Here is a 26,609-nt window from a genome sequence, read left to right as displayed (position 1 = left end):
AGATTCACTCATTAACTAAAATCTATTTTTCCATCTATTTCTCCTCTTAGTTCCCATTCAGAAACAGGGAATGGCCATCAAACAGACACCTGAGCCCAGCAGGAGTTTTAGTGGCATTTGGTGGGCCAGTTTAACACTTTCCCAATCAGAAAAGCAATGTCTGTGGCACAGTATAGTGCTATCTATAGCCTGCTTGGAACACAAACCAAAGCTGCCTATATTATTAACATACAGTGCATACTGAGAATCTGGTATTAAAAATATCAATGTTACTGTCATTTTTGTGTTTCAGTTTATATAGATGTGTAATGGCCACTCAGCCCAACCCTGGCTCAGAATATATGGGGACGACTTATGGATACATATGCAGATAGACAATGGTAACACATTTCTAGCCAAGCTAATGCTTTGATTTATGCTTAAACCATATGTACAAACTTGTACCCAGTTTGTATCCAGCTACAATAGCTTTATATCCTGATCCAGCTCAGCTTATACTGTACACTTGCAGTTCTGTGGGGAGTAATAACAGAAAATAGCATTCAGATGAAACCTGGCTTTTTATACTTAATTTGATACTGCTTAAAATAATTTTTTAATCCAAATACCTCTGCCTATTGTTTCTCCTGCCCTTGTACAAATGGTACAAATTTGTTCATCAGACAGAATTAGGATTTGGAATGAAACAGGCCTCTGGTTCTGAGCTCAAAGGACCTGGTTTAAGATAGTTATTAAGCAAGTTATTATCAAGGCCAATGGTTTATTCCTTTAGTACATCGGCCTTCATGTCATTTTGACTAAACAGGAGCCACTGGTGCAAGCAGCCCATAAGTATGATTGATAATGCAATGTTATAATATGATGTATGGGAAGTTGGCAGTACTCACCTTTGAATGACTGATGTCAGTTACCATTCCACCTGCCAGCCTATCCATATATTAATCTATAAGGCCAACAGCATGCACAATAGCCATAGCAGCCTCACTTCAGTCTTAGTCATTTATCTTTTCTTCTTCCCTTTCACCAACCCTCCTTTCTCTTGTTTTGCTTTTATTCCCTTGCCTCACTAGTGCCCTTCTGCACAATGGCAGCACCGTCACCTCCTTGACCTCACAGGGGCTGCCCTGTTGGGATTTTAATTTAATGTGTAAATCACTGGCTATAGATCTCAAAATAGGTTTTTAAGAGGCAAAGGAACTGAAAGTCGATTTGTGTAGAAAGGAGCCAGTTAAAGGGATTGTAGCTAATCTGTTTTCAGCAGAAGTGAATGTGTGAGGGATCCTTCAGCTAAAGCCCCTAGATTTGGGGATTAGAGGGGAAATAAACCATCCTGAAAAAGAGTCACTAATGTCTAAAACAAAGAGAATCCCATAGGCAGGGGCTTCTATCCAATACTTTAATCTCCTGCGGATTTCCTAAGGAGACTGCTCATTCCATGCACAGCCATAAAGCCAAGATTTAACTTTCCTTTCTTTGTCAGGAGCACCCATCCAGAAAGTTCCTCAGCGCCATCCAAATGTCACTCCTGCAACATGCTAATCTCACGCAATACTAACACAAATTGTTGCTAATTTGTAAATAAGAGCCCAATGAAAAAGGAAAAAAGCACATTGCATCTTCAGAGTGCAGGGAAACAGGGAACATTAGCAATTGGTATCAACATCTTTGATCAGTTTCTATATTTCTAACCATCAATATTAATAAAATTATTTTGGGTAAGTAGAGAGTTACCATCAGCTGAGATAGAAGCACCCCACTCATGAATCCAGTACAAATCTATTCCCCAGCTATAGTAGCTCTCCCCATAGATGTCCTGGGTCCCCTGTTTCTGACTGAGCTAGGCAGGCAATTGCTTACACTGAGTGCAAGGGTGCTACTGGTAGCAAGGTATTGTGTATTAGTTCTCCCAGGCACCCAACATTGTATCCCGGTGCAAACCAGATAAGATTGGGTTAAAGGAACAGTAACACCAAAAAATGAAAGTGTATAAAAGTAACTAAAATATAATGTGCTGCTGCCCTGTACTGGTAAAAGTTGTGTGTTTACTTCAGAAAGTCTACTATAATTTATATAAATAAACTGCTATGTAGCCATGGAGGCAGCCATTCAAAGGAGAAAAGGCACAGGCACATAGCAGATAACAGATAAAACACTATTGTATTCTACAGAACTTATCTGTTATCTGCTATATAACTTGTGCCTTTTCTCCTTTTTTCCAGCATGAATGGCTGCCTCCATGGCTACACAGCAGCTTATTATATAAATTATAGTAGTGTTACTGTAGCAAACACACCAGTTTTACCAGTGCAGGGCAACAGTGCATTATAGTTTTATTACTTTAAAGCTCTTTCATTTTTTAGTGTTACTGTTCCTTTAAATCACACCCTCTGCCTTCATCTTCAGTCCTTTATAGGTTGGGTGAGGATCATTCTTGTTAAGCGCAAATATTGTTTAAATTAACCTATGATAAATATGTTTGTTTTTTTGCAAACACGTGCTATGCTAAATCTCAGTTTCTACTAAAGTCTGGGTTATAGTGCTCATTTAAATCTGGAGAATATTCACAGGAAACCTTTACAACATTCATGCTGCCACTATACTGGGTATTGTAAAATTATTTTTAAAAAAATACAAACTTATTTACAAATTGCAAAGGAAGAGCAGGGAAAGAGTGGAACAGTTGTATTAGTATTAGGTACTTGGATGCTTATACATACATTTGCATGGATGTGGCACATCTACATACCTTCTAATTCTGTGCATTGTGTTAGTGTCCCTATATTAAAAAAGAAGGATGGAACGAAACTGTATGAAGGCTGTTTGTGTGGGGAAGGGATTAAAGGGAGAGTTTAGGGCAGCCCAGTGATGATGTAGACACTATAAGGAAATGCTCATGGTATGGTATACAGGAATTGATTATGGAACCTCCCCTACACCAGGGATCCCCAACCTTTGTTACCCATGAGCCACATTCAAATGTAAAAAGAATTGAGGAGAAGCACAAGCCTGAAAAATGTTGGGAGTCCCAAATAAGGGCTATGATTGGCTGGTAGTCCCTATATGGACTGGCAGACAACAGGAGGTTCTATTTGGCAGCACACATGGTTTTCATAAAAACAAAACTTGCCTCCAAGCCAGAAATTACAAAAAAAGCACCTGCTTTGAGGCCAATGGGAGCAACATTCAAGGGGTGGTGAGCAACACTCAGTACTCGAGTACAGGTATAGGATCTGTTATTCGGAAACACTTTATCCAGAAAGCTTTGAATTACATCTCCCATAGACTCCATTATAAGCAAATAAATCTAATTTTTAAAAATGTTTTCCTCTAATAATAAAACATTATCTTGTACTTGATCCTGAAATAAGATATAATAGGGTTGGTTCACTAAAGTACGATAAAACGAGCGCTATTTAAAAATTTTATCGCGTCTTATTTTTCACGTCTTAATGCACGATTCACTAAAAGGATACTTGCGTTAATTTAGACGCAATGCTGTTTGCGTTATTTAAGTCGGGAAGACTATTTCCGTGCAGTATTTGACGCAACGTGCACTAATTAACACAGTGTGCTACTTGTCACGCGCGCTAATTAACGCACATGCACTACTTATCGCGCACACCATATTAGCCATACACACCATTTCCCTGCAAACTGGAGGCTGCATCACTCTTGGGCCAACACACACTTGAATAAATCACACTGCAAAGTCCATATTGTGTTGCCAAAAGCTCATGAACTGTACTTTTTTCGCAGGAAGCTGCTGATATCAGTCGACTCGCCGATCGGCGGGTTAAAAGATTTTGATCGGGCGCCATAGAAGGCGTCTGAGCAAAATCTGCCTTCAGGGCTGAATCGGCAGAAGGAGGTAGAAATACTATTGTTTCTACTGATGGTCGCACAAAAGATCGAAAATCGCCACGTGTGTGGCCAGCTTTACTCAATTGTTGAGGATGCTGTATTTACTGAACTGGTGAATCTCCTAGGACCGAAGTACAAAATTCCATCCCGTTGTCTTTTGTCTGACAAAGTAATACCTGACATATATGATAAGGTGATAAAACAAATTAGATATGCAGTGCCCTAGTTTTCACATGTGACACATGGACCACAGATTCAAGCTATGCGAAAATGCAAAGCAATTGCTTGTAACCCTTTTGACATTTTCACTGTTCTGTGTGCTGCTGCTGTCTGTGGGAATAGCAATGCTGTCTCCTTACTAGTATTGCGTTTTTAGTTCATTACAGAATCATTACTGTTGTTATTGACTCTTGTTTGTGGTACTGCAACTGCTGGGTCTCCTTCACTTGAATAAATGATGATGTTGATGTGCACATAAAAAATGGCAAAGCTCTGTGGAAAATCATTTTTGCAATAATGCCATTGGTGACTGATACTATTAGATCTACTAGTGTAGTGTGTTTTGGTTATTACATAATAACCCCTAAAAGATCTTAAACCTACAGTAACTTCAAATTTGCATTAAATAATTACCCCTTAGCAATGCACATGGTGACCTGTCAGCTAAGCATTTCCATTGAGTAAGACAAGCAACAAGCAGTGAGTCTACTCTCTTACTTTATATGTATAATTACATTTCATTTTATTGTGCTAAGTCTGTGACTAGTATAGTATTATTAGTATTTAATTATGTTTAATGCCTTTATTAGACCTGTCTTTATTTAACTCAGTATGTCATGTAAGTCTGTGTGATTTCTGGACTTTTTGGATATTGTTGTCTAACATCATTCAGCATGTCTTGTTCAACTCCTCAATCAATAACAAAGCGCAAGTACCACATCAAATGCCTTGCTTTTTTATTGTAGTTTTGAAAGTATAGCATAATGAAAAATAAATTCAATGTGAGTTACAGTTAGTCACATACATTCATATTCTTTTGGCAACTAAAAAGTGTTTACCATATTTTACACTCATTTAACAAGCTGTAGGCAAAGGTTTAAAGGTTTACTATCTGTAATACCCTAGCCCTGCTCTACATATGTTTCCAATGTTTTCTGTAGCTTTAGTAAATGTTTTACCATCTACTCAATAGGATTCAGATTCGGTTCGGGATTCGGCCAAATCCCAAATTACTGGATTCAGTGTATCTCTAGTAGGATTCTATGTATATACTTATAGAGCATTCATTCATTCATTGAACTAAAGCAGGAATACTCTGAGCACTGCTGGAGTCCCAGAAGGCCATTACCTGCTAAATCTTTTCTATGAGCAGGATGAGGAGTGCATCCCGACACGTTAGAGCTGTGTGAGATATGTGCCAGTCAGATGGCAGCCCATTCTCTGGCTTCTTTTAATAAACAAAAGTCTCTGTTGTCAGTTTCAGTGATATGTAGTGATGGGCAAAATGTTTTGCCAGGCATGGATTTGCGGTGAATGCCCGTGTTTCGCCATTGGCGAATTTTTTTTGCGAAACAGATGAAAAACTTTGCTGCATAAAAATTTGCAGCGCGTCCAAAAATTGTCGCCCATGTCAAAAAAATTGTTGCCCGTCAAAAGAATTGTCGCTGCAATTTTTTTTTGACTTGCAACATTTTCGCCATTTCGAATTTTACGGCGAAACGGGACAGATTTGCTCATCACTAGTGAAATGGCATCTGTATACTGTGTATAATGCTAAGGGCCCTTTACATTTAGGGACACTCGGTAATTGTTTTCTGTGTATAGCACTGTAAGCCTTTACATTTAGGGCCACTCAGTAACTGTGTATATCTCTACCCACCCTTTACATTACAGCCATTTAGCTATGAAACTAGGTTTAACACAGGAGAGGGTTGGTCTAAAGCCATTAAAGCGGACCTGTCACCCTAAGAAATAAGTCCAAATTATTTTCTATATTGTTAGTTGAGCAAAATAAACTTTACTTACTCAATATAAATAATATAAATCTTGTTTCCTTCCGTCTTGGAATTACTCAATCAAAGCAAGCAGGCAGGCACCATTTTGTGGACACTGTTATTAAGGCAAGCTTTGTATCATGCCAAAATCTTGTTTATGTGATAGAATGGGGGACCTGATGGCCATGCCCATGCACTGGCTACACAGTTAGATAAGGAGGAGGGAGGGGAGAAGTGAGATGTGCAGTGACATCTAGGTAGTGCTGAATGGAAAGCTAAAGTTACTGTCTGCCCCGCCTCTATGCCTAAGGCATAGAGGCGGGGCAAGCAATATATGATTGACAGCTGTGATTTTTAAATGCCTTTATAATGGGTTTGGATGTGTTAATATAAAAATGAATTTGGGTTTCATGTTTAATTTGAACAGGACTTTTATTATACAGATTTTCATGTCTGGGTGACAGGTCCACTTTAAGCATACTGATGCTGGAACCATCACAGCTATTCATGAATGATTATGGATGTTTCATTCCACTCATTGTATTTAAACTATATTTATACTTAGATTGAGTGTGTCATAATCGAATGAGCCTGTAGTGTTTGATTGTGGGAGCTGTTACCTATATACCCTTTTTAAAGGTACAATTCATATACTTTCTGTATGCTAAGGGTATATTAACATGGTGGCAGTTATTAAGGGTTGCTTTCTGTTTTTAATTACCTTGTATGTAGATTTCATGTAGGTTTAACCTCTGTTTATTTTCCACAGGATCCTCATCTGCAGTCTTCAGTTTCCTTCAGTCTGTATAGGTTAAAAAAGTGGAATGAGCTGTGTTAAAATAAGGAGCAGAATCCTTCTGTTTTGGACTTAGTACAATGTTCTGTGAGTTGTCTCAACTGTTTAAGAAATCCTTTTAAAAATATTTACTTATATTACCCTCCCTATAAGTTAAGCTTGGGTACATCCCATGTATAGCTGACATGGCCAGGGTAAAAGGGGAAATTACATCATAACTACCATAATTTCCCTTCCTGGCCATCCTCCCTGTCAGCAAGTTTTCTCCCATCCTGTTCTCTATAATAAAGGAACCTGGCAGCTTGGTAGGTAGTCACCTGTGTAAGGGGGTGGGAAGGCTTTAAAGTTTGATTAGGGGAGGGTCTTCTGTCTGGGGTCAAAGGGGCGGAGTTTATTCATGTGTAGCTGACATGGAGGATGTCCAGGGAAGGAAAATCACGGTAAGTATGATGTCATTTTTCCTTTTTCATGACTGACTTCTCTTTATATTTGGTTGGAATTCTTTCACATAAGTCACATGGGAGTCGGTATTATCTCAAAATGCCCCCATGTCCCCATGGATCTTTCCCAGTGTGTGACTAACTTAAAACAGCTGCAGAGATTGGGGTCTGCAAGACCCACTGGAGCTGCTACCCCTGGGGCCCTTACACCCTCTGTCAACTACTGATGGTTATTGGGCACAGCAGTGAGACTGGCCCTGGTTATAGGAACAGTAGGTCAGGCTTCTAGACCCAGATCCAGAAAGGCAGCTTCAGGTGGTTTAGAACTGTTTGTTTGAATGGGGTGCCATTTTTAGGGTCCTGAGCCACAGGTTAAGAAACCCTGGCCTGATATATGTGTGTAAATGTTTCCATATTGACAGTATTTGAGATATATGTTATTGGTTGTGCTGCTTCTCAGCAGGCTGGGGAAGCAATTATCTATAGTACGCCTCTGTTTCTGTATAGAAAAGCACAGCAGGGATTGAAAAGCTGAGTTTAATTGCTTCTCATGGCTTCTTCAGCTCTAACACAAGTTGTTTTTCTTATATAATTATTTAAATGTATTGTTCCAGTCCTTTTATTTTGATCAAATCATCAAACCCCCAAAGGTAAAGAAATCTTAAGTATTTTAAAGAATATAACATTTTCTACAATTAGAAAACATTACAGAGCTTTGTTTTTTTTTAAATCAAAGAATGGAACAACAAGTGGCAGCGAAGTTATTGGTGAAATAGTCAAAAATCACATTTAATTGACCTGGGTGTCGGCTTACTTTGCAAATCATTTTGTGTAATGTTATCATCCACTGACAACTTTGCTCCTTCATATTACGTTATATTGTAAAGTAGACCAGATAAACCACTTATTATTATTATATGGAGTACAAACATATGCCGTAGTGCTTTACAGAGATAATACATTATATCATTATATCAGTCCCTGCCGCAGAATGTTTTGCTGGCGTTAATAATGTAAAATTCAAAATGATAGGGTTAAACTTGTAAAATTAGTTTACTCTGACTTTTTGATGATGAAAACACAATTTTGTTGTAAAAATAAATAAATAAAAACAAATGGTTGATTGTGAATTTGTTGTTTATGATTTTCTGGAGCAAACAAACATTTTACGCCAGTTTTAGATTAAATTCATCTCACTGTGTCTTTTGTGAATTCCCCCCACTGTTAGCAAACAAGTGAGCCAGGGCGTGTGTGCTGGGGCTTGTAGTTGATTGTGTATGGATGGGTAAGTTACTAACTAAGGAGGAGGAGCCGCAGACTGACTCACACAATGATTGGCGCTATCACACACTGACTCACTATGACCACTGGCTTCTTTGTGTGAACAGAATTTACAGGATAGCTTTTGTAGCAAAGCACAGGAGAAGAAATTTACAATTATATATATAGACTGGAGGGTTTAGGGCTGTATCCAAAGGTGGCATAAACCCCCAAATGGACATTACTATAAAAAAAAAGGCTAATACTCTTGTTGTAAAGCACACATAAGTATCACATGCAGATCTAATGCTAATGCATTCGTGCACGCAGGAATTGACAACATTCTAACTCATTCACTGCATTCATCGCAACTTGCGTGCAATATAACAAATGGGCACTACTGTTGCATCATGTGAAATTGAGCTGAAGAAAAAAATATGCCAATTTGTCTCCAAAAAATGCACTTTGAACCATGCACTGCATTTGTAAATGAGCCATCGTGTATCTGAATGTTTGAGATAAAAAAGTTCTGATATCTGCCTTCCTTGTTGTCAGAACTCCTCATGGTTTCTTTGCTCTGCTGCCATTAAATAAGAAGCCCAAGCACAGCCTGAGGTGTGTCATTAATCTTCCTCACAGCTTCAGCTAAACCAATTAAAGAAAGTCATTAGATTAAAAGCTATGGGAGTGTGTGTCCTACCGAGATCCTTGTCCAGTTGATGTAAGACTTTGATAATACACCCAGGTCCTTGTATAAGAATCCCTAAATGGAATTTGGTAGCTAACTATTCTACCTAGTGTGTGCCCTAATGAATACCAGATCATTAGAGATGGTAAGTAAAGCACTGTATGAATGCACTAATGAATATAGTGGCTGACCAATATTTGGCAACTGGCTGCAGAAGTCACACAAATTCCAGCCTAAGGTCAGCTTGACCGGACTTTTGACTGCTTTTAGCTTAAGTTTTGATTGCCAGTCCAGCAGCAGACAGAAAGGGTCATTTATGACCGCAAGTGCAGTGTGCAGTTATATTTTGGATGCAAGATGCTATGTTTTTAACCACAATGCTGAGTTTTCTCCCATAATTTCAGTGTAATGTGGAGATGTGGATAAAGCAATTTTGCCTAATCCTTCAAATTGCGCATGTTTTTGGAATGGGATGTGCACTTGGTGTAAAATAAAGGAGCAAGTACATGGTGCCTTTTGATGCTGGCAGCTGTGGGAACCCTACCCTTGCTCCAAGTTTGTCCAGTGTCAAAAGGTGCACTTGTTGTGTATGATACTCAATAGGAGGCAGAATGATCTCCGTGGCACCAAGCATAACTGTCCGGAAGGTGCTTTGGACATAATGACCCTTCATCTCAATTCATGCAACAACCAGGGGCACTGCTGCCATGAGGCAGGTCCCTAAAGTTATCCGGGGTGGCAAAAAGCTGCTCTTGGTAACTTCAAGAGCTTAAATTCCAATCTTTAAATTTGAATTTTGGTTTTGCTAGTGCAAAGAGTGCAATAGTGATACACAAGCAATGTGCCCCCCCCCACCCAGGCCCCCTCCAATGCAAGAAACCCAAGTGCAAGGGGCATCCACAGAGCTGCCTCAGGGCAATAACTACTGCATCCATTTATGCACAACTGCAGTTGCCAGCATCTAGAAGCACAGAATTCTAGTGACATGTAATAAGTACTTAGTGAACAGATTTGCTATAACAAGTTGTGATTATACATGCTGGGGTGTAACTTCAGCTACTCTTGTCCCCCTACAAAAATATTGCTGGGCCCTGGCCCTTGTTACAACCCAGGAGTCAGCCCCACTACTTGCAAATCCCGTGGATAAGGTTGGGGGAGATGATATTAGATATTGATACTAGTAATATCTTATATTAATATTTGTTGGTTTTGACTGGTCCCTTTCTCTGTGATGTGAGTTACTTTCTAGTTTATCATCCCCCCCACAATAAAAATATTTTTGGACCCCCCCCCCCACCACAACACGTGTACCCCTTCCTTTCAGTCATATTTATCTAGCAGTATGGAGCTGGGTTGATGTGGATTCTTAGCAGGTGTTCTCTTCCCCAGGCCCCCCAGTAGCTGCAGAGTCTGCTCCTCCTATTGATACGCCACTGATTGAGAGTAAACAGAGTTATTGATGCACGAGTGTCAACTCTGTTGGGTCTCATTCACTCTGCCATCACATTTGTATTTCTCATCTGAAGGGTCAAATCTGCATCTTTGTGGCACTGGTTACTGTAAATCCACTAATATAAAATATTGGCCATGTTGGCAGTGGCAGGGAAATATGGGTTACTGCTTGGGGTAGTAACATTTTTGGAGGCTTCATGACAGCAAACTGATTTCACATCTAAAGATGGCATTGTCAAAGTCTGATGTTCAGGAAATAAATGTGAACTCTTTAAGTTCTGCATCAATAGGCTTTTACAGGCATAGCAAAAGAAAAAATGCAGTTAAGGCCAGAATATACCCAAATAAAAGTCTGTGTAGTTTGTACACAATGTAAGCATAACATTTCTGTGATCCAATAAAATGCAAAACCTATTGCCACATATTCCTGGCTCAATGCGCTTTATTCTCTGCTTAAAAGGCCCCCGACAGTGCATCTCCCCTGGGGTTAATCTGGACTGATTGTTAATCATTTAGGATCCTAACTGGATGCCTAAAGGCGTTTTCTTTAACTGACTTAAATGTAAATTGAGGATAGGATTTACTCTCATTAAAGGGAATATATGCCCTGTATGTAAATAGGATTTTCCTTACATTTATTACGGCATTAATACTAATATATGAGGGCATGGCTTAAGGGGAAAATATGCCCTGTATGTAAATAAGGTTTTCCTTACATCTATTATGGCATTAATACTAATAATACTATACCGGTATGGGATCCCTTATCCGGAAACCCGTTATCCAGAAAGCTCCGAATTACGGAAAGCCGTCTCCCATAGACTCCATTTTATTCAAATAATTCAGAATTCTAAAACTGATTTCCTTTTTCTCTGTAGATAAAAAATAAAACAAATCCAGATTTCCTGAAATCGCCCCGCCGCGTGTGCCATCCCGCCGGCGACTTACATGTTCGCCGGCGGGATGGCGGGGGTAGGCAACTCGGGGAGATTAGTCGCCCGCGAACAGGGAGTTTTGTCGCGGGCGACTAATCTCCCCCGTGTGCCAGAGCCCTAAATTACACTGTTTACATAGCAGATAATTCTCTCAATTGAGAAAGCCAGTCAGGTGACTAGAGAAACATCTTCAAGGGAAATATACAAGGCAATATGATGTAACTCATTACTATAGATATACTTACTAGCCCTTGGGCCAGAATGATGGGCATCCCAAATGATACACAGACAGGAATCTGTCTCAACCACACTGGGCCATTTATATAGTTCTAAAGTCAAACAATCACTCTGATATCAGTATCTCAGTATTTTTCTTTATATATTCAAATGCCATGTTCTTATAATTTTTCCCAAAACAAACGTCTCCATTACAATTATGTACATTTTTAGCAGTTATCTGAATCCTCCAAATAGGTCACAACAACAAAAGTCTCATGTGTGAGCCCAATCCACTTACTACTAAGTATGTACAGTATGCCTAGTGCAATACCAGAGGTTCGGGAATATCCAGGTTTATTGGGATCTAGAGGGCAACAGGGTGCAACAGATGAATATGGAAGATTATAGACGGAAAAACTGAGATACGACTGCATATGATAAAGAAATTTAGGGAGTACAGCATAGTCCCATGATAAACTTTGGTTATATTTAACCTCAACCATGTCGGTTGAATCTGAAAAAATACACTATATGGCAAAAAATGTATCCACACATATTTTTAGCCAAAAGGATCTAAACATTTTGTCTAATATTATCTCAGTATGTCCTCTGTTGGAACACTCAGTGCTGAGTTTCCAACGGTCTTCAGAACTATTATATATAAGAACTTGTCTTGGGGAGCATGGTGTTTTTATGGGTGCTCGGAGACAAACAGAGCTAACACCAACATGTACCCTCAACCCAACAAATACATTATTTCATACGCATATTCATCCAAATTCTGTGCATTATGTTGAAACATATTTTGTGTGCATACTAGGCTTCAGTGTGGAAATAAAGTAACAGCGTATCTGCACTAGTATTCCATAGGTGTCTTAGGAAGTTTTCCTTATCACCTGTTCCTTAATATAATATAGTCCTTACATATATCATTCAGTCATGCATGCAGTGGTACACAGGATGCTTCGGCTCTGCATTTTCTCTTCAGGTAAAACTTGAATTTGCCAGAATTTATCTCAAAAAGATTTTACCTAGAACATATGGGAACTGGGGAGTTTTTATCTCATAATAACTACTATTCAAGAATGAGCAATAGCTGGTTGCAAGTGCCACAAGTCCAACAATTCAAGTAAATGTACTTTCCCATTCAAGCGGGAAAAACAAGCTTATTCAGTGCTGTGTCATTCTCTCCTACATTAAAGATTGGGTTTCCATATTGTATGATATATAAATAAACTATGGATTTATTTTATATATTTTATTCTGATACCATTGTGTTCATTGAACCCTATTATTTTGATGTTGCATTGTCACTATACTTTGCCAAACTCACAAATGTACAATTTTTGGTGGGCAAACAAAAATGTGTGGCTTTTACAAAAAGCAGTTCCTTCCTTGTTAAACTCATGTTCAACTGCCGGCATTCTTACTGTTGTGCTTGATCATGTCTGTGCCAATTTTCATGGTTTGCCAGGTTGCCTTTTTTTGTTTCTGCTTACAGTTCCTACAGACAATTGCTTCCTGCTGGAATTATTTTATTCAATGAAGGTAAATGGAGAGAGAGAGTAGTTTCGTCTTTAAAGGGAAAGCTCTGACTTTAACATTTATTTTCTTATTAGATTGCAATGATCTACCATGTCCTAAAAGAGCTACAAAACATTTATTGACAATATATAATATAATAAATACAGTCTACTACCAACAGACACTTATAAATGTCTCATTGGTCTCACTGTACAGCAGAGGGTTTTACTCATTGATTCAAGCCCCTATGCAGGACAAACAAGATTAGGAATTTATTGGAACAAAAAAATTATATAATTAATTATATAACTACAGTTCCAGGGGCATCTGGGACTGCAAATAACTGTCTGTCCTTAAGGCTGGACCCCCAGATCTACTGCTATGGCCGCTCTAAGGGGAAGCTCCACAGTTAGCAAACCACTGATCTGAAGAAATATCACTAAAATACCTATCCACACACAAAAATAGACAACATAACCTAAAATCAGTATAAAAAAAATCAGTAGAATAAAAACTATCACTTTAATATGTGTGAATAACATGTAGACATATTAAGACAGGTATCAGAATCAGTAGCATACTAGAAATAGTCAGGTGCTCACAGAGGGCTTTTTACCCAATCCTATAGCAGTCCCCATATGTGCTGCATTCTCTGTTACTAGGATTTTTGGCCCAAGGTGCTGGGTCACCAGTTATAAAAACAGTTTGCCATGCAGAACTAATTCCAGTTAAATATACAATTATCTGCCACAGAGCTAGATCTACTGAAATATTTCAGGTTTTAAAACTTCAATTAACAATTACTTACAAAAGCAGCCCTATCAGAAAAATGATCAACATGACCTATTGGGAAGTATTAATCTACATGAATATTTTTAAAACTAGTTTTTTTAATGTCAGTATCACTAGATTTGTATTGTGCCAGAGAACATGAATTGACTAGAGTATATTGTAGCATGCCACAGAAACAAATCTACATAAATATTTTGTACTGTGTCACGGAAAATCATTTATTTAAATAAATTGTGGTGTGTCACAGGATTGAACCATTTTAAAATTGTTTAGTGTGCCAGAGAAGTGAATTTGCTTAAATATTTTGTAGCATGCCACAGAACTTAATCTACTGAAATGTATTGTAATAAACCAAAAAAGTGAATTTACTGGAATATTTTGTAACATGTCACAAAATGTAATCTACTTAAATGTTTAGTATTTTGCTACAGACACAGAAATGAACCCACTTTAATATTTCTTATGTATCAAATAACTGAACCAATTATACATTTTTTAACAATATTTTACAATGATACAGAAAAATGAATCAACTAGAATATTTTGTAGTAAGCCACAGAAATAAATGTACTTAAATATTTTGTAGTGTGCCACAGAACAGAACCACCAAAATATTTTGCCAGAGAAGGGAAGTTACTGAAATATTTTGTCGTACACCACAGGACAGAACCACTGCAATATATTGGTAATTAACAGTAAATTTACTGGAATATTTCGTACCATTTTGAACCACTGAAATATTTTGTAATGTGCCACAGAACTGAATCTACTGGAATATTTTGTAGTGCGCATCATAATTGAATCTACTAAAATATTTATACAGTGCCACAGAACTAAATCTCCTTTAAATTTGGAGCATGGTTTGGAACTGAACCGCTGAAATAATTTGGAATGTGCCACAGAAAGGAATCAATGAAATATTTTGTAACTACCGGAATATTTTGTTCTGTGCCACAAAAATGAATCTATGTAAATATTTTGTGCATGCGACAGAACTGTTGTTCATCTACATGACTCAGTAAAAGCTGTGCCCCCTATTAACTAATGGTTTTACTCTCTGTGGCTAAATAAAGGGTTTAAACACTCTAAGCAACTTTTCTGAGTGCAATTCCTATTCTCAGTAAATCTACGTATCCTGATTCTTAAGCACCATGTTGCAGCCTCGGTGGCGAGTGTGTGTGTGAAAACTATACAACTTTACACCCTCTATTAGCTAACACACATGCCATTATTTGGGGTTGCTCCCTGCACTGCATATGTAAAGCACATTATATTATTTACAGATAACATATATGTTGAACATTCTATGGGGCAGATATGTGCTGCTGTAAATCAGTAGAGAGAGGGATATAACAGGAAATAAAATGGAGTGCGTGAGACGGAGTCTAGTAAAGTAACAATATGCTCTTTATATAAGACCACCTCAAATGTTAATGTTGCTGTCACTTTAATGAAACAGAAATGATAAAGAAGCTGTATCCCAGTGGGAAAGAGACTCAGGCAGTGTAATGTGACAATGGAAAGCCTGGGTTAATTTCCTTTTCATCTCTTTTTTTTACCTTGGGCAATGCACTTATCTTCAACTGAAATTTGATTGCTAGCTCTACAGACACTGTTGGACTGGGGCAGCAGTGGCCCACCGGGGTTGCAACTTAAAGGGCCCCCCTCACATCCCACCCCCCCCCCCCCGAGTGAGTGAGCACGTGCCACATCACGTAACTTCTGCCTCCTTACTCTTAATCTTTGTTGGGGCAGCATAGACAGGGGAGTGGACCTGGGTAGGTGGGGGCCATGAGAGCCAGGGCCCAACAGGTTTTCTCCCAGCGCCCCCCCCCGCCAGACCTGTCCAACCCTGTCTACAGAACAACAAATCAGTTTGCCAAGATCAGGTCTGGAGTGTACAGAGCTTTATATATTGAATGTGTATTCATGTATAGCACATTATAAGTGTGTGTGTATGTATATATATATATATATGTATGTATATCTTTATTTATAAAGTGCAACTTATGTACGCTGCACTTTACAGTAGAACAGATTAATACAACAGGGGGTTGTTAAAATAATAATAGAAAAATACAAAGTATAATAATAAATAAAAATAATTACAAGGTACAGTTACAAAAGAGACAAGAGGATAGAACCAACCCTTCTGTGGACATTTTTGTATTTTGGTACTACTTAATTGGGCAGATAGATACATGAAAGATAGAGCCCTAACAACCCCTTTCACTCTATTTTAATACAGTAGCCATAGAAATCATTCTATGATTCTTACTTTTTCTTAAAAGAAAAAGCTCACCTTTCAATTAACTTTTGTTATAGCTGGACCCAATCTAAGCAACTTTTCAGTTGGTCTTCATAATTTATTTTGTAAGTTTCTTTTTTTTAATTAATATCCTACTAATTCTGGCTCTTATAGTACTGTCTGGCTATTGGAGGTCACTGACCCTGGAAACAAAACAGCCAATTGATAGAGATGTAGCGAACTGTTCGCCGGCGAACTAATTCGCGCGAACATCGGGTGTTCGCAAGTCCGCAAATTCGCGAACTTTTCGTGATGTTCGCAATTTGGGTTCGCCGGCACCGAAAAAATCGCAAAACTTACGATAACGGTACGAATTCTCCGAAAAAATCGCAAAACTTACGATAACGGTACGACAAAGTCGCAAAACTTACGATAACGTTACGAATGATCCGAAACAGTCGCAAAACTTACGATAACGTTACGAATGATCCGAAAAAGTCGCAAAACTTACGATAACGTTACGAATGATCCGAAAAAGTCGCAAAACTTACGATAACGGTACGAATGATCCGAAAAAGTCGCAAAACTTACGATAACGGTACGAATGATCCGAAAAAGTCGCAAAACTTACGATAACGTTACGAAAGCTCCGAAAAAGTCGCAAAACTTACGATAACTTTACGAAAGCGCCGAAAAATACGAAAAAGTCGCAAAATTACCGATCATTTCGAAAAACGGCGTGTGTCAATTTTTCAGAGGTTTTTGCCCTTGATCCCCCTCCAGCATGTCACTGTCCAGGTCGTGGCACCCTTTAAACAACTTTAAAATCAGTTTTCTGGGCAGAAATGGCTTTTCTATTTTTTAAAGTTCGCCTTCCCATTGAAGTCTATGGGGTTCGCAAAGTTCGCGAATATTCGCAATTTTCGGCGGAAGTTCGCGAACTTTTTTTTTGAGGTTCGCTACATCCCTACCAATTGACAGTGAGGTTTTAAGTATAATATTATTCTTATTTTTACTGATTTTTTTTTTCTTTTTAAGCCCCCTACTATTCATCTTCTATTTGGACTTCCCTCTGGTTGCCAGGGTAATTAATTCATAGCAACAGATAACAGCTGCAGAACAAAAAAATAAAAAAAACCACTAAAAGTTAAAAAAAAAGACCAATTGAAAAGAATTGTTGATTGAATACGAAAAGTTCATTTTAAGGTGATGTAGCCCTTTAACTTGATGGACAGGCATCCCCACGCTTGAGACACAGCATGTTGGTAACAGGAGCATTTAACCAGAATGACGTACAGTATGTAGAACTCCTGCCAAAAAAGAAAAAGTGAAAAAAAAGTAAAAAGGGAGAAAGCCACCAGAGAAACCTCAGAGATGCTCAGCTCCTTCCCTGGACAGAGGCAGAGAGATAGGATATTTCAGGCAGGGGCGAGGGAGAGAAAAACGTGGGATCTGGAGAAATAAAGTCGCTCTCTGCAAACACTGCCAATGCCAATCATGCAGGGCAAGAGATCGCAGGGAGTTGTGCCTATCTGCTCTATGGCCAGTATCTGCCAGGGCCACAAAACTCTCATTTAGCAGATCACTGGAGACTTACAGTTGGGTGACACATAGGACGCAAAAGGGAAAAAAACGGCTTTTGATGATATTTTCACCCACTCAACATTGCTGAGTAAAATGTGGAGATGTGGGGGTGGGAGGATTGCCCCCTCTGCCTTGGATTTAGTGGCTGTCATGCAGAGAAGGATTGGGGAGGAATTGTACAATGACTGAGCTGGGCTCTATGGACATTAAGGGTATTAATCTCTCTCCCCACCTCTCTTTCTCTCTGGCCTTCTCTGATGGAAAGACAGCTCCTGACCGCTGTGTCACCTACACAGTAGGAGCAGACTATGTTCCCCGGCCCTTATTGTTAGGCTAAGCCGAGGTCTACTTATTTAGTGCGACTTATTTAGTGCGACTTAGTTAGCGCTTACCGGGTTCTGCAGAACTGCTCTCAGAACTGCCGGGTCTGGTGGCGACTCACCGAACCTCTCACGTTGCTCAGCTAGAATTAAGTCAGACTTGTCCAACTGTGGGCACTATTTCTGCTGGCATTCTTCATCCCCTGTCCTGGCATTCTTTATCGGGGCTGCTCTGACTAGAAGCTCAGGTATAACCCCCTGGGCCCACCCCGCCGACCCTTCCCACCTGTTGCTGTTCCTGCCTTGGGTGCACCCTGTCTCCCAGCAATGAGGATCCTCACCTTCCTGGTCGGCCTGAAGACTCTGTGGGTTTTGGCCTTTTCTTCTCTGTCCAACACCATCGCAGTGAATAACAGCGGGAAATGGTGGTAAGTAACGCAAAGGGCAAATCTGGGCAGAGTTATACTCCAGCTGTCTAACTACAATAGCAAATGTGTATGGTGGGGTTTGTAGTTCAGCAGGAGTTGGAAGGACACACGCAAGACAAGGCAATGCCCATATGCTCGGTTTCATGCTAGTCATTTTACCTTGGTATCTGCTTTACTTTCCTAGATCTCCCTGTTGTGTAAATGACACGGTTCCAAACTGACTCACAGACCGCAGTGTCCCTGAGGCGCAAAGCAGCTCTGTGTGGCACTTACTACTCGCACTTTCCTCTATAGTATCCGATGCTGAAAACTGACATTCATATTTATGATCCTATTTGTGAATGGGAGAATCTGAAATGACATTAGGGCAACTGAACTGATTCTTAGCTTTCTGCATCTGCAACCAGATGTCAGGGCATTGGCAGTTCTCTGCGGTTTGCTAGTGAGTGCAATCCCTTCCCTTGCTCCCTGTGCAAATCATCCCAGTATTACCCTATTAGCCTACCTGCTGTACCGGTGTCATCCCTTTTCCTATGGCTTTTTTACACCCAGAGCTGCTCTTCACCAACACCTTGTGTATCAAAATTACCGCACATTTTACCAAAATTATAGACAAACCAAAAGCACCGAAGCCAAAATTACAATGTAGGCAATTGGTATTGCTTCTAAAATGACAGCTTTCAGCTGCTGCATACATTTCTGCACTCACTAGTTTCATTTATCCTTTAAGGCAGTATATAAAGCACATATTTCTTGCAGAGATATATTATATTCATGCTGTACTTGCCCCATAGATACAGAATATTCAGCCTGTCCCTGTCCCAGAGATAGTGTATTTATCCTACAGACCTGTAACTCTCCCAAATTTAACCTACATTCAGCCTGTACTTCTCCCAGAATTACAGTATATTTTACCTGTACTTGGCCTAAAGTTACAGTATATTCAGCCTGACCCTCTCCCTTATTTACAATATATTCAGCCAGCCTGTCCTTCCTACCCTTACTGTCGTACAATATATGATACCTGTACAGTATACAGTATAACCGGCCTGTACTTCTTCCACAGTTATAGTATAATCAGTCTATATATCACTCAAAGTTACTGTTACCTAGATAGATAAATACATAGATAGATATATAGATAGATAGATAGATAGATAGATAGATATACATATAGATAGATGGCTAGTATACATATAGCTAGCTAGCTAGATAGATAGATAATAGATATATAGATGGATAGATGATAGATAGATAGATATACATATAGATAGGTAATATATAGATAGATAGATAGATAGAGATACATATAGATAGATAGATAGATATACATATAGATAAATGATAGATAGATAGATGGATGGATAGATATATAGATAGATAGATAGATAGATAGATAGATATACATATAGATAGGTAATATATAGATAGATAGAGATACATATAGATAGATAGATAGATATACATATAGATAAATGATAGATAGATGATAGATAGATAGATATATAGATAGATAGATAGATATCCATATAAGGGGATTGCTACCCAAAAAGAAAAATGTGCCTAATGGAAGAAAATGTAATTCTAAGCAAGTTACTTACCAATATAAATTAATTAAAATGTTTATTTGTGTTGAAGTTATATAATGTTATTGTATTTGCTACTGAATACAGTGCCTGGAGGCTCATACTTTTGCAACAACGAAGTAGAAATCAGCTGATTATTAGATCTGTCTTGGATGGAGGAGAACTGGAATTAGTTAAATTGTTTAAAATATCAGGACCAGAGAACAGAGAGGGTCAGTTGCGATTTCAGTTGCAATTACTTTTCTAAATAAATCCAAAACCACTGCAAATCTGCAATTAATGTATAATGGAATCATTTATTACAAATTACATTTTCTTAAATTAGGCAAAATTCTATTGGGTTTTATATCCACTTTAATTGTGAGAATAACCATTTTTCTCTCACAGTTACAGAATGCTCAGTCTCTGAACTGAAATCGTTCTTACATTAGAGCATGTACATTCAGCTTGCACAGTATAGGCACATAGTGTACTACTCCTATTGTCTGGAAATCAATTACCTGGAATGCTTTGAAATATCACAACATTTCCCATAGTTTCCTATTAAAATAAACAATCACACATTTTTAAATAACTTGATTTTACTCTATAATAATCATCATCATCTTCACAAATTCATGTTAATGGCAAAATAATCACACTTTTTTTAATGATAAAAGGCTTTTTAGTAGACTTATGAAGTGATGCTGCACATAATGGAACAACCCCTTATCTTTAAAACCCCATGTTTCAAGCATTCTGTATAATAGATCCCATACCTGTACCTGCTGTGCTGGTTTAATCCTTAGTGCTTAGTTAATAGCCAGAAATCCTATCTGTCTCTATTCCAGTACTAAGTATTAACACTTAATACACCCTGCTTTGGTTTGGTTCCATATATATAGTCAGTAAGTAGCACTTCACTCCACTGGTCACATTGACATTTATGGCTGTGGGAGTGCACCTCCAAGAACTTATTATATATATATATATAGCACAAGACTTCTGTAATTCCACATAATTATTAAAATTGAATAATAATTCAGCTGTGAAGTGTACACGACTTTCAGAATTTATCTGCACCACTGCTAGCATTACACTGTATCCAACTTACACTGTATCAGAAGCTGCTCCCGGATATACAGTGGCTTCTATAATATAATACACAGTCTCTTTTGGTTTTAAAAAATGAACAGTATAAGCAGTTTGCATCTTACCCAAAGTACCCCATGCACTGCTTTTAAATGTAAATCACTGGAATATGTGAAACATTTACTGCTTGTTCCAGTAGCCGGTATTCCATGGTTCACTGGTTTCACAATGATGGTACAAACAGCCAGAACAGCTTCATATATTTAGAGTGTGCTTCTTCTAGCACTGCGGGGTAATAGCCAACACTATATATATGGGATGGTTGTACTGTGATGCACAGCTAAAAGCTATTGGGGATTCTGGCACTCCCTTCCCTAACTCTATTTATTAACTTCATTTATTCTGTCATGGTATACAAATACCTGTATGTTACATATTTAGAAAAAAATGGGCCCCTTCAAGTGTTTATTTGCCATCCATTAAATATAATCAGTGTCTTTGCAATGAAAACTCTAACCCTGGAAGCAATAACTTGTAAGATTTGTTTGGCCTAACTGCCTTATATTTTGCAGGGGGATAGTGAACGTGGCTTCTGCAGGGAATGTTCTTCCTGGGTCAGACGCTCAACCTGTTCCTTTGGTACTGGATCCTAGTCTGCAGCTTCTCAGTCGGAGGCAAAAACGTTTAATTCGCCAGAACCCAGGAATCCTCCAGAGTATAACCCGAGGCCTACACAGTGCTATCCGAGAGTGCAAATGGCAATTTAGGAACCGGCGCTGGAATTGCCCCACTGGAACTGGAAACCAAGTGTTTGGAAAGATAATTAACAGAGGTAAGTGTCCCCAATCCAGAGTGATGAGGAATAAGTGGAAAATGGACCATGGCTATCCAGTTGTGCCAAGGTGATTTTTAGGCATTAGTATTGGTTATAAAAGACAGATGAGGATGGGATATTAAAGGTAAAATCTACAATATTTAAAAGCAGGGTCTAGTTTACTTAATTTGTCTATAAACATACAATAAAACATGTTTCTTTTGGTAATTCTGCACAAAGATCACATTTATTTAGGAGAAAGTCATTGACAGAGAGAGCTCAAGTAAAAGTAAATAAAGTAAAAGAAAGATATAACAAAAGATGAAATTATTAGCATTGAGCAATGTGGAGAAATTAAGACAGTACAGGTATTGGACTCGTTATCCAGAATGCTCTGGACCAAGGGTATTCCGGATAAGGGGTCTTTCTGTAATTTGCATCTCCATATCTTAAGTCTACTAAAAAACATTTATTAAACTTAATAGGATTATTTTGCATCCAATAAGGATTAATTATGTCTTAGTTAGTAGTATCTGTTTTATTATTACAGAGAAAAAGGAAATCCATTTTAAACATCTGAATTATTTGTTTAAAATGGAGTCTATGGGAGACAGGCTTTCCATAATTCTGAGCTTTCTGGATAACAGGTTTCCGAATAACGGATCCCATACCTGTAGTTTGTTACAAGACTAAAAATATGAAGGGGAGTGATTTAATGACAGTGGAAGCTTTGATGAACCAGCGGTGTGTTTGGCAGTTTTGTTCCTCAGTGAGTGCCTATTGCTAATATGTCTTTCTATCCTTTCCCAGGCTGCCGAGAAACAGCTTTTGTATTTGCCATCACCAGTGCAGGAGTAACTCATTCTGTAGCTCGCTCGTGCTCAGAAGGTTCCATTGAGTCTTGTTCATGTGATTACCGAAGAAGGGGTCCCGGAGGCCCAGACTGGCACTGGGGTGGATGCAGCGACAACATTGAATTTGGCCGGTTTATTGGAAGAGAGTTTGTGGACTCCAGTGAGAGAGGGAGAGACCTGAAATACCTGGTAAACCTGCACAACAATCAGGCTGGCAGATTGGTAAGTATGATGTTATTATCATAGGAACATTAATGAACTAATCAATTGCACATAATGATTTTTTTCTATGTGGCACATTGTTTTAAGCCTCATCCTGATTCTCAATGCAAGGGTCAGGTCACCCAATGTTTTGGGACATAAATTGAATTTGCTGAGGGGCCCAGTAACATGTTGTTATATCATTGCACTAACCAATGGTTCTTCTGTGACTTTTATCCTACAACTTCCAGTATCCCACCAATATGTGAATGCTAGAGGGTTGCGTTTTGTACATCTGTGGGATACTTTTTCTCCCTCATTGGGATTAAGGCCTTCCTAGAGTGGCTCCTGATCTGTGACTGGAGCTGTGATTATAGAAACAGCCACATTGTGGTGTTTTTTTCTTGCATTGATAGAGTTGTTCTTCTTTACAGACAGTGCTAACAGAGATGCGTCAGGAGTGCAAGTGTCATGGAATGTCAGGATCCTGCTCCCTCAGGACGTGCTGGATGCGGCTTCCCCCTTTCCGCTCAGTTGGGGATGCTCTGAAGGACCGTTTTGATGGAGCCTCTAAAGTCACCTACAGCAACAATGGCAGCAATCGATGGGGTTCCCGCAGTGACCCGCCTCACCTAGAACCAGAAAACCCCACCCATGCTCTGCCATCATCCCAGGATCTTGTCTATTTTGAGAAGTCTCCTAACTTCTGCAGTGCTAGTGAAAAGAATGGAACTCCTGGGACCACTGGGCGAATATGTAACAGCACTTCATTGGGACTAGATGGATGTGAACTCTTGTGCTGCGGTAGAGGATACCGGAGTCGGGCGGAAAAAGTCACTGAGCGTTGCCATTGCACATTTCACTGGTGTTGTCATGTGACCTGCTTGAACTGTACTAGCTCTCAGATAGTCCATGAGTGCTTGTGATACCCTCACCTAAACTAATCCAATATCGGGTTGCCATCAGGTGGCGCTGCAATACAGAAACTGGTATTGTTGTTATGTGTCTATAAGTGACAATAGGATTGGCAACCTCAAAACCAGAAGAAAGCAGGGGACACACAGTACTGAAAAACACCTTATTTATATGCCTGTTGTAATTAGAAGGGCATAAAACAATGCAATAAAAACTTGCATTACCCACATTTCCTTTATGGCACTGAAAATGTAAGCGAAAAATATTTCATTCTGTCATTACTCTTATGGGCAGAGACATTGTTGGATGGAACTAAGAGGATGGGACATTCATTTCACCAGACTAAGTGTATAACCTATTACTCCACTGACAACTTTAAGATATGATAATGACTCTGAATTCACCATCCAGGTAGCACTGATATTCCTGCTGTAGTTGAACCATGACATTTAGCGCACTGACTTTTAAATGTTCCTGCATAACCTGCTGGTGAATCCCCCATATTAAAAGTTGAAACAGAAATATCACAGCACATTAACTGTATTTCACAAGGTGCAAACTGGTCAAGTGACTAAATGACCTCTCACTTGGATGATTATGGAGGCTTTTGAGAATACTCTCTTCTTAGATTAGAGGCCTAGTCTGACTGAAAGCCTCCAGAACCATTAAGCTCAGTACAGCACAAACCTCAGCATCTCTTTCACTGACGTTTGATCAGGTCTCAACCATGACATGAGTATCTGACAATGACATCTGGACTTTGCAATTCTAGCTGTTGCTTGATTTGTTATTGTGAGGATTAGCTTATAACCATCAGACTCATGACTGGGGCTATGGCACATATGGGTTTGTTAGGATTTGCATTTACAGAAATAATAGGAACCGTTGCATTTCTCTTGCCAATGAACATAATCGGCAATGCTATAAGTAACCCACAGCCTGCAAATATTTCCTGAAACCATGGATGTACCTGTGGGGGTTTAATAACTGTGGGCCATGGTTACATGCATTGTTTTCTGCTGCAGTGTCCTGTGATCTTTCAACATTGCTAATTTCTTAATGAAAAGTGCTGGCCGATCACAATGTCACTTCGCTATCAGCCTTGTTATTATTTAGTAACACTTTCACAGATATTATAGCCACAAATCATATATTCTATAAGCAGGATTACTGTACCAAATTCTCTATCAGATACATATTGAAACAGTTTCAACATGTTTTGTATATACATCAGAGATATCCAAACTACAGGTACTTAGCTGTTGATACACTGGAGCCCCCACTATTCTACCAATGACTGAACCTGTAAGGGAGTTCAGAGAGTAGATTAATGGCTATCAACACTGCAGGTTTGATATGTCTAAACTCATTTATGTCCCCTAAGATTAAGAATCCATAGCTTTACTAAAGAACCCCAGGATCTCCAATCTCTCCTTTAGACCCAGAAAAATACCCTGCTGAGAATAATATTAAGATCTTGCTGTACACAACAAAAGCTATTCTGTGCACTTTCTCAGTTGGAAAAAGAATGAGAAGCAGGTTTATTAATTTATAAGTCAAAAACTCAAGGAGTGAAAAACTCTGATGGCAGCTTACACTGAAGCATAGGGAGTCATAAACACTTATGCATTTAAAAAGTGGCACTTTTGTAAACCATTATATTTTTTTTCTTCCTACACAAACTGGACAAATGCCATGTCTACGTACTCTGAAGATGGCAATTGTTTTCTAAACATTCTTATGATAACACAAGTATATTCTAGACTTTTGACCTCTACTGGATACCCAGAAAACATGACATGGAGTCAGGGTTGCATGTCTGTTCTGCAGGTCAGAGGCCCCTCCAGCTGTCCCAACTTAAGAACCACAATAAACAACATTGTGACTGATTCCACTGTATCCTAATATTGTGGATAACACATATAGCTTATTAAGGCACAGTTTGTCTTGTAGGTTTACATAGCATAGTGGGAACAGTTTCTGGTTAATCTCTACTAGCACTGACAGCCTGGCTGATGCAGTCTTTGCCAGCACACTTGTAACTGCAGTGCTGGATTTATATTATTGTGTAAAAGTGTATGAGGGTTGATGTTTGTGTTGTCTCTGTTTTAGGCTGCTTCTTTGCATAATGTAAATGTGGACGCTACCATTCTGCCTGAAGTATTCTGCACTATGAAAAGTAATGCCTGTTTACACTGTAGCCAAATATCTTATTTTCCTATTTTTATACAGTATCCAGATATTCTTTTAGTCAGAGGTAGGCTCTATATTTTTAGATTTTATGTATAATGGCTGTATATACAGTATTTTGTTGTAACATGTGATCTTGTAAATAAAAGTATTTATTTTGGCTTCTTAATTATAGCACACTGTGGGTAATGCTTTCAAGGTTTAGTAGTACATATACAGATGCATTAGAATTGGCCTCTATCGGTATCATGGAATATCTTGCACACAGTGCCACAGTATATTTACTACTGAATTATAATTGATAATTCGTTCTGATTCAGCATGGAACAAATTGTCTGTTCTTCAGCACTGAGTATGTGTGTGGCCTATGGAGCGGTGGGATGGGTGCGACACGCTGGAGGAAGTTGCTGCGTCTCCCCTAGACCTGAGCTATAGAA

The 26,609-nt window shown here is 38.9% G+C and overlaps 1 protein-coding gene across 2 annotated transcripts; it reads left to right on the top strand.

Annotated features, from left to right (window-relative positions):
- The first annotated feature begins 7,014 nt into the window (after window positions 1-7,014).
- On the top strand, window positions 7,015-26,341 carry wnt1 (Wnt family member 1). Of its 2 annotated transcripts, none has more exons than XM_031897150.1 (4): window positions 7,015-7,091; window positions 21,771-22,030; window positions 22,823-23,088; window positions 23,502-26,341. In XM_031897150.1, exons 1-4 carry the CDS (start codon window positions 7,069-7,071, stop codon window positions 23,991-23,993), a joined length of 1,041 nt encoding a protein of 346 aa, XP_031753010.1. In that variant the 5' UTR covers window positions 7,015-7,068; the 3' UTR covers window positions 23,994-26,341. The 2 variants fall into 2 exon arrangements, with proteins under 2 accessions (XP_031753010.1, XP_002935152.1); XM_002935106.5 differs by lacking the exon at window positions 7,015-7,091 and adding an exon at window positions 17,600-18,541.
- Window positions 26,342-26,609: the final 268 nt, after the last annotated feature.

This window comes from Xenopus tropicalis, chromosome 2, assembly GCF_000004195.4.
Source record: "Xenopus tropicalis strain Nigerian chromosome 2, UCB_Xtro_10.0, whole genome shotgun sequence".
NCBI classification, from domain to species: Eukaryota; Metazoa; Chordata; class Amphibia; order Anura; family Pipidae; genus Xenopus; species Xenopus tropicalis.
This window is presented reverse-complemented; position numbering and strand designations above follow the sequence as displayed.

What these genes read in the sequence shown, in the direction of transcription:
- wnt1 (XM_002935106.5), top strand. Translation starts at nt 18,441, where the DNA reads ATGAGGATCCTCACCTTCCTGGTCGGCCTGAAGACTCTGTGGGTTTTG. An exon ending in AATAACAGCGGGAAATGGTG is followed by an intron (nt 18,542 to 21,770) that starts GTAAGTAACGCA and finishes TATATTTTGCAG; the next exon opens with GGGGATAGTGAACGTGGCTT. An exon ending in TGGAAAGATAATTAACAGAG is followed by an intron (nt 22,031 to 22,822) that starts GTAAGTGTCCCC and finishes ATCCTTTCCCAG; the next exon opens with GCTGCCGAGAAACAGCTTTT.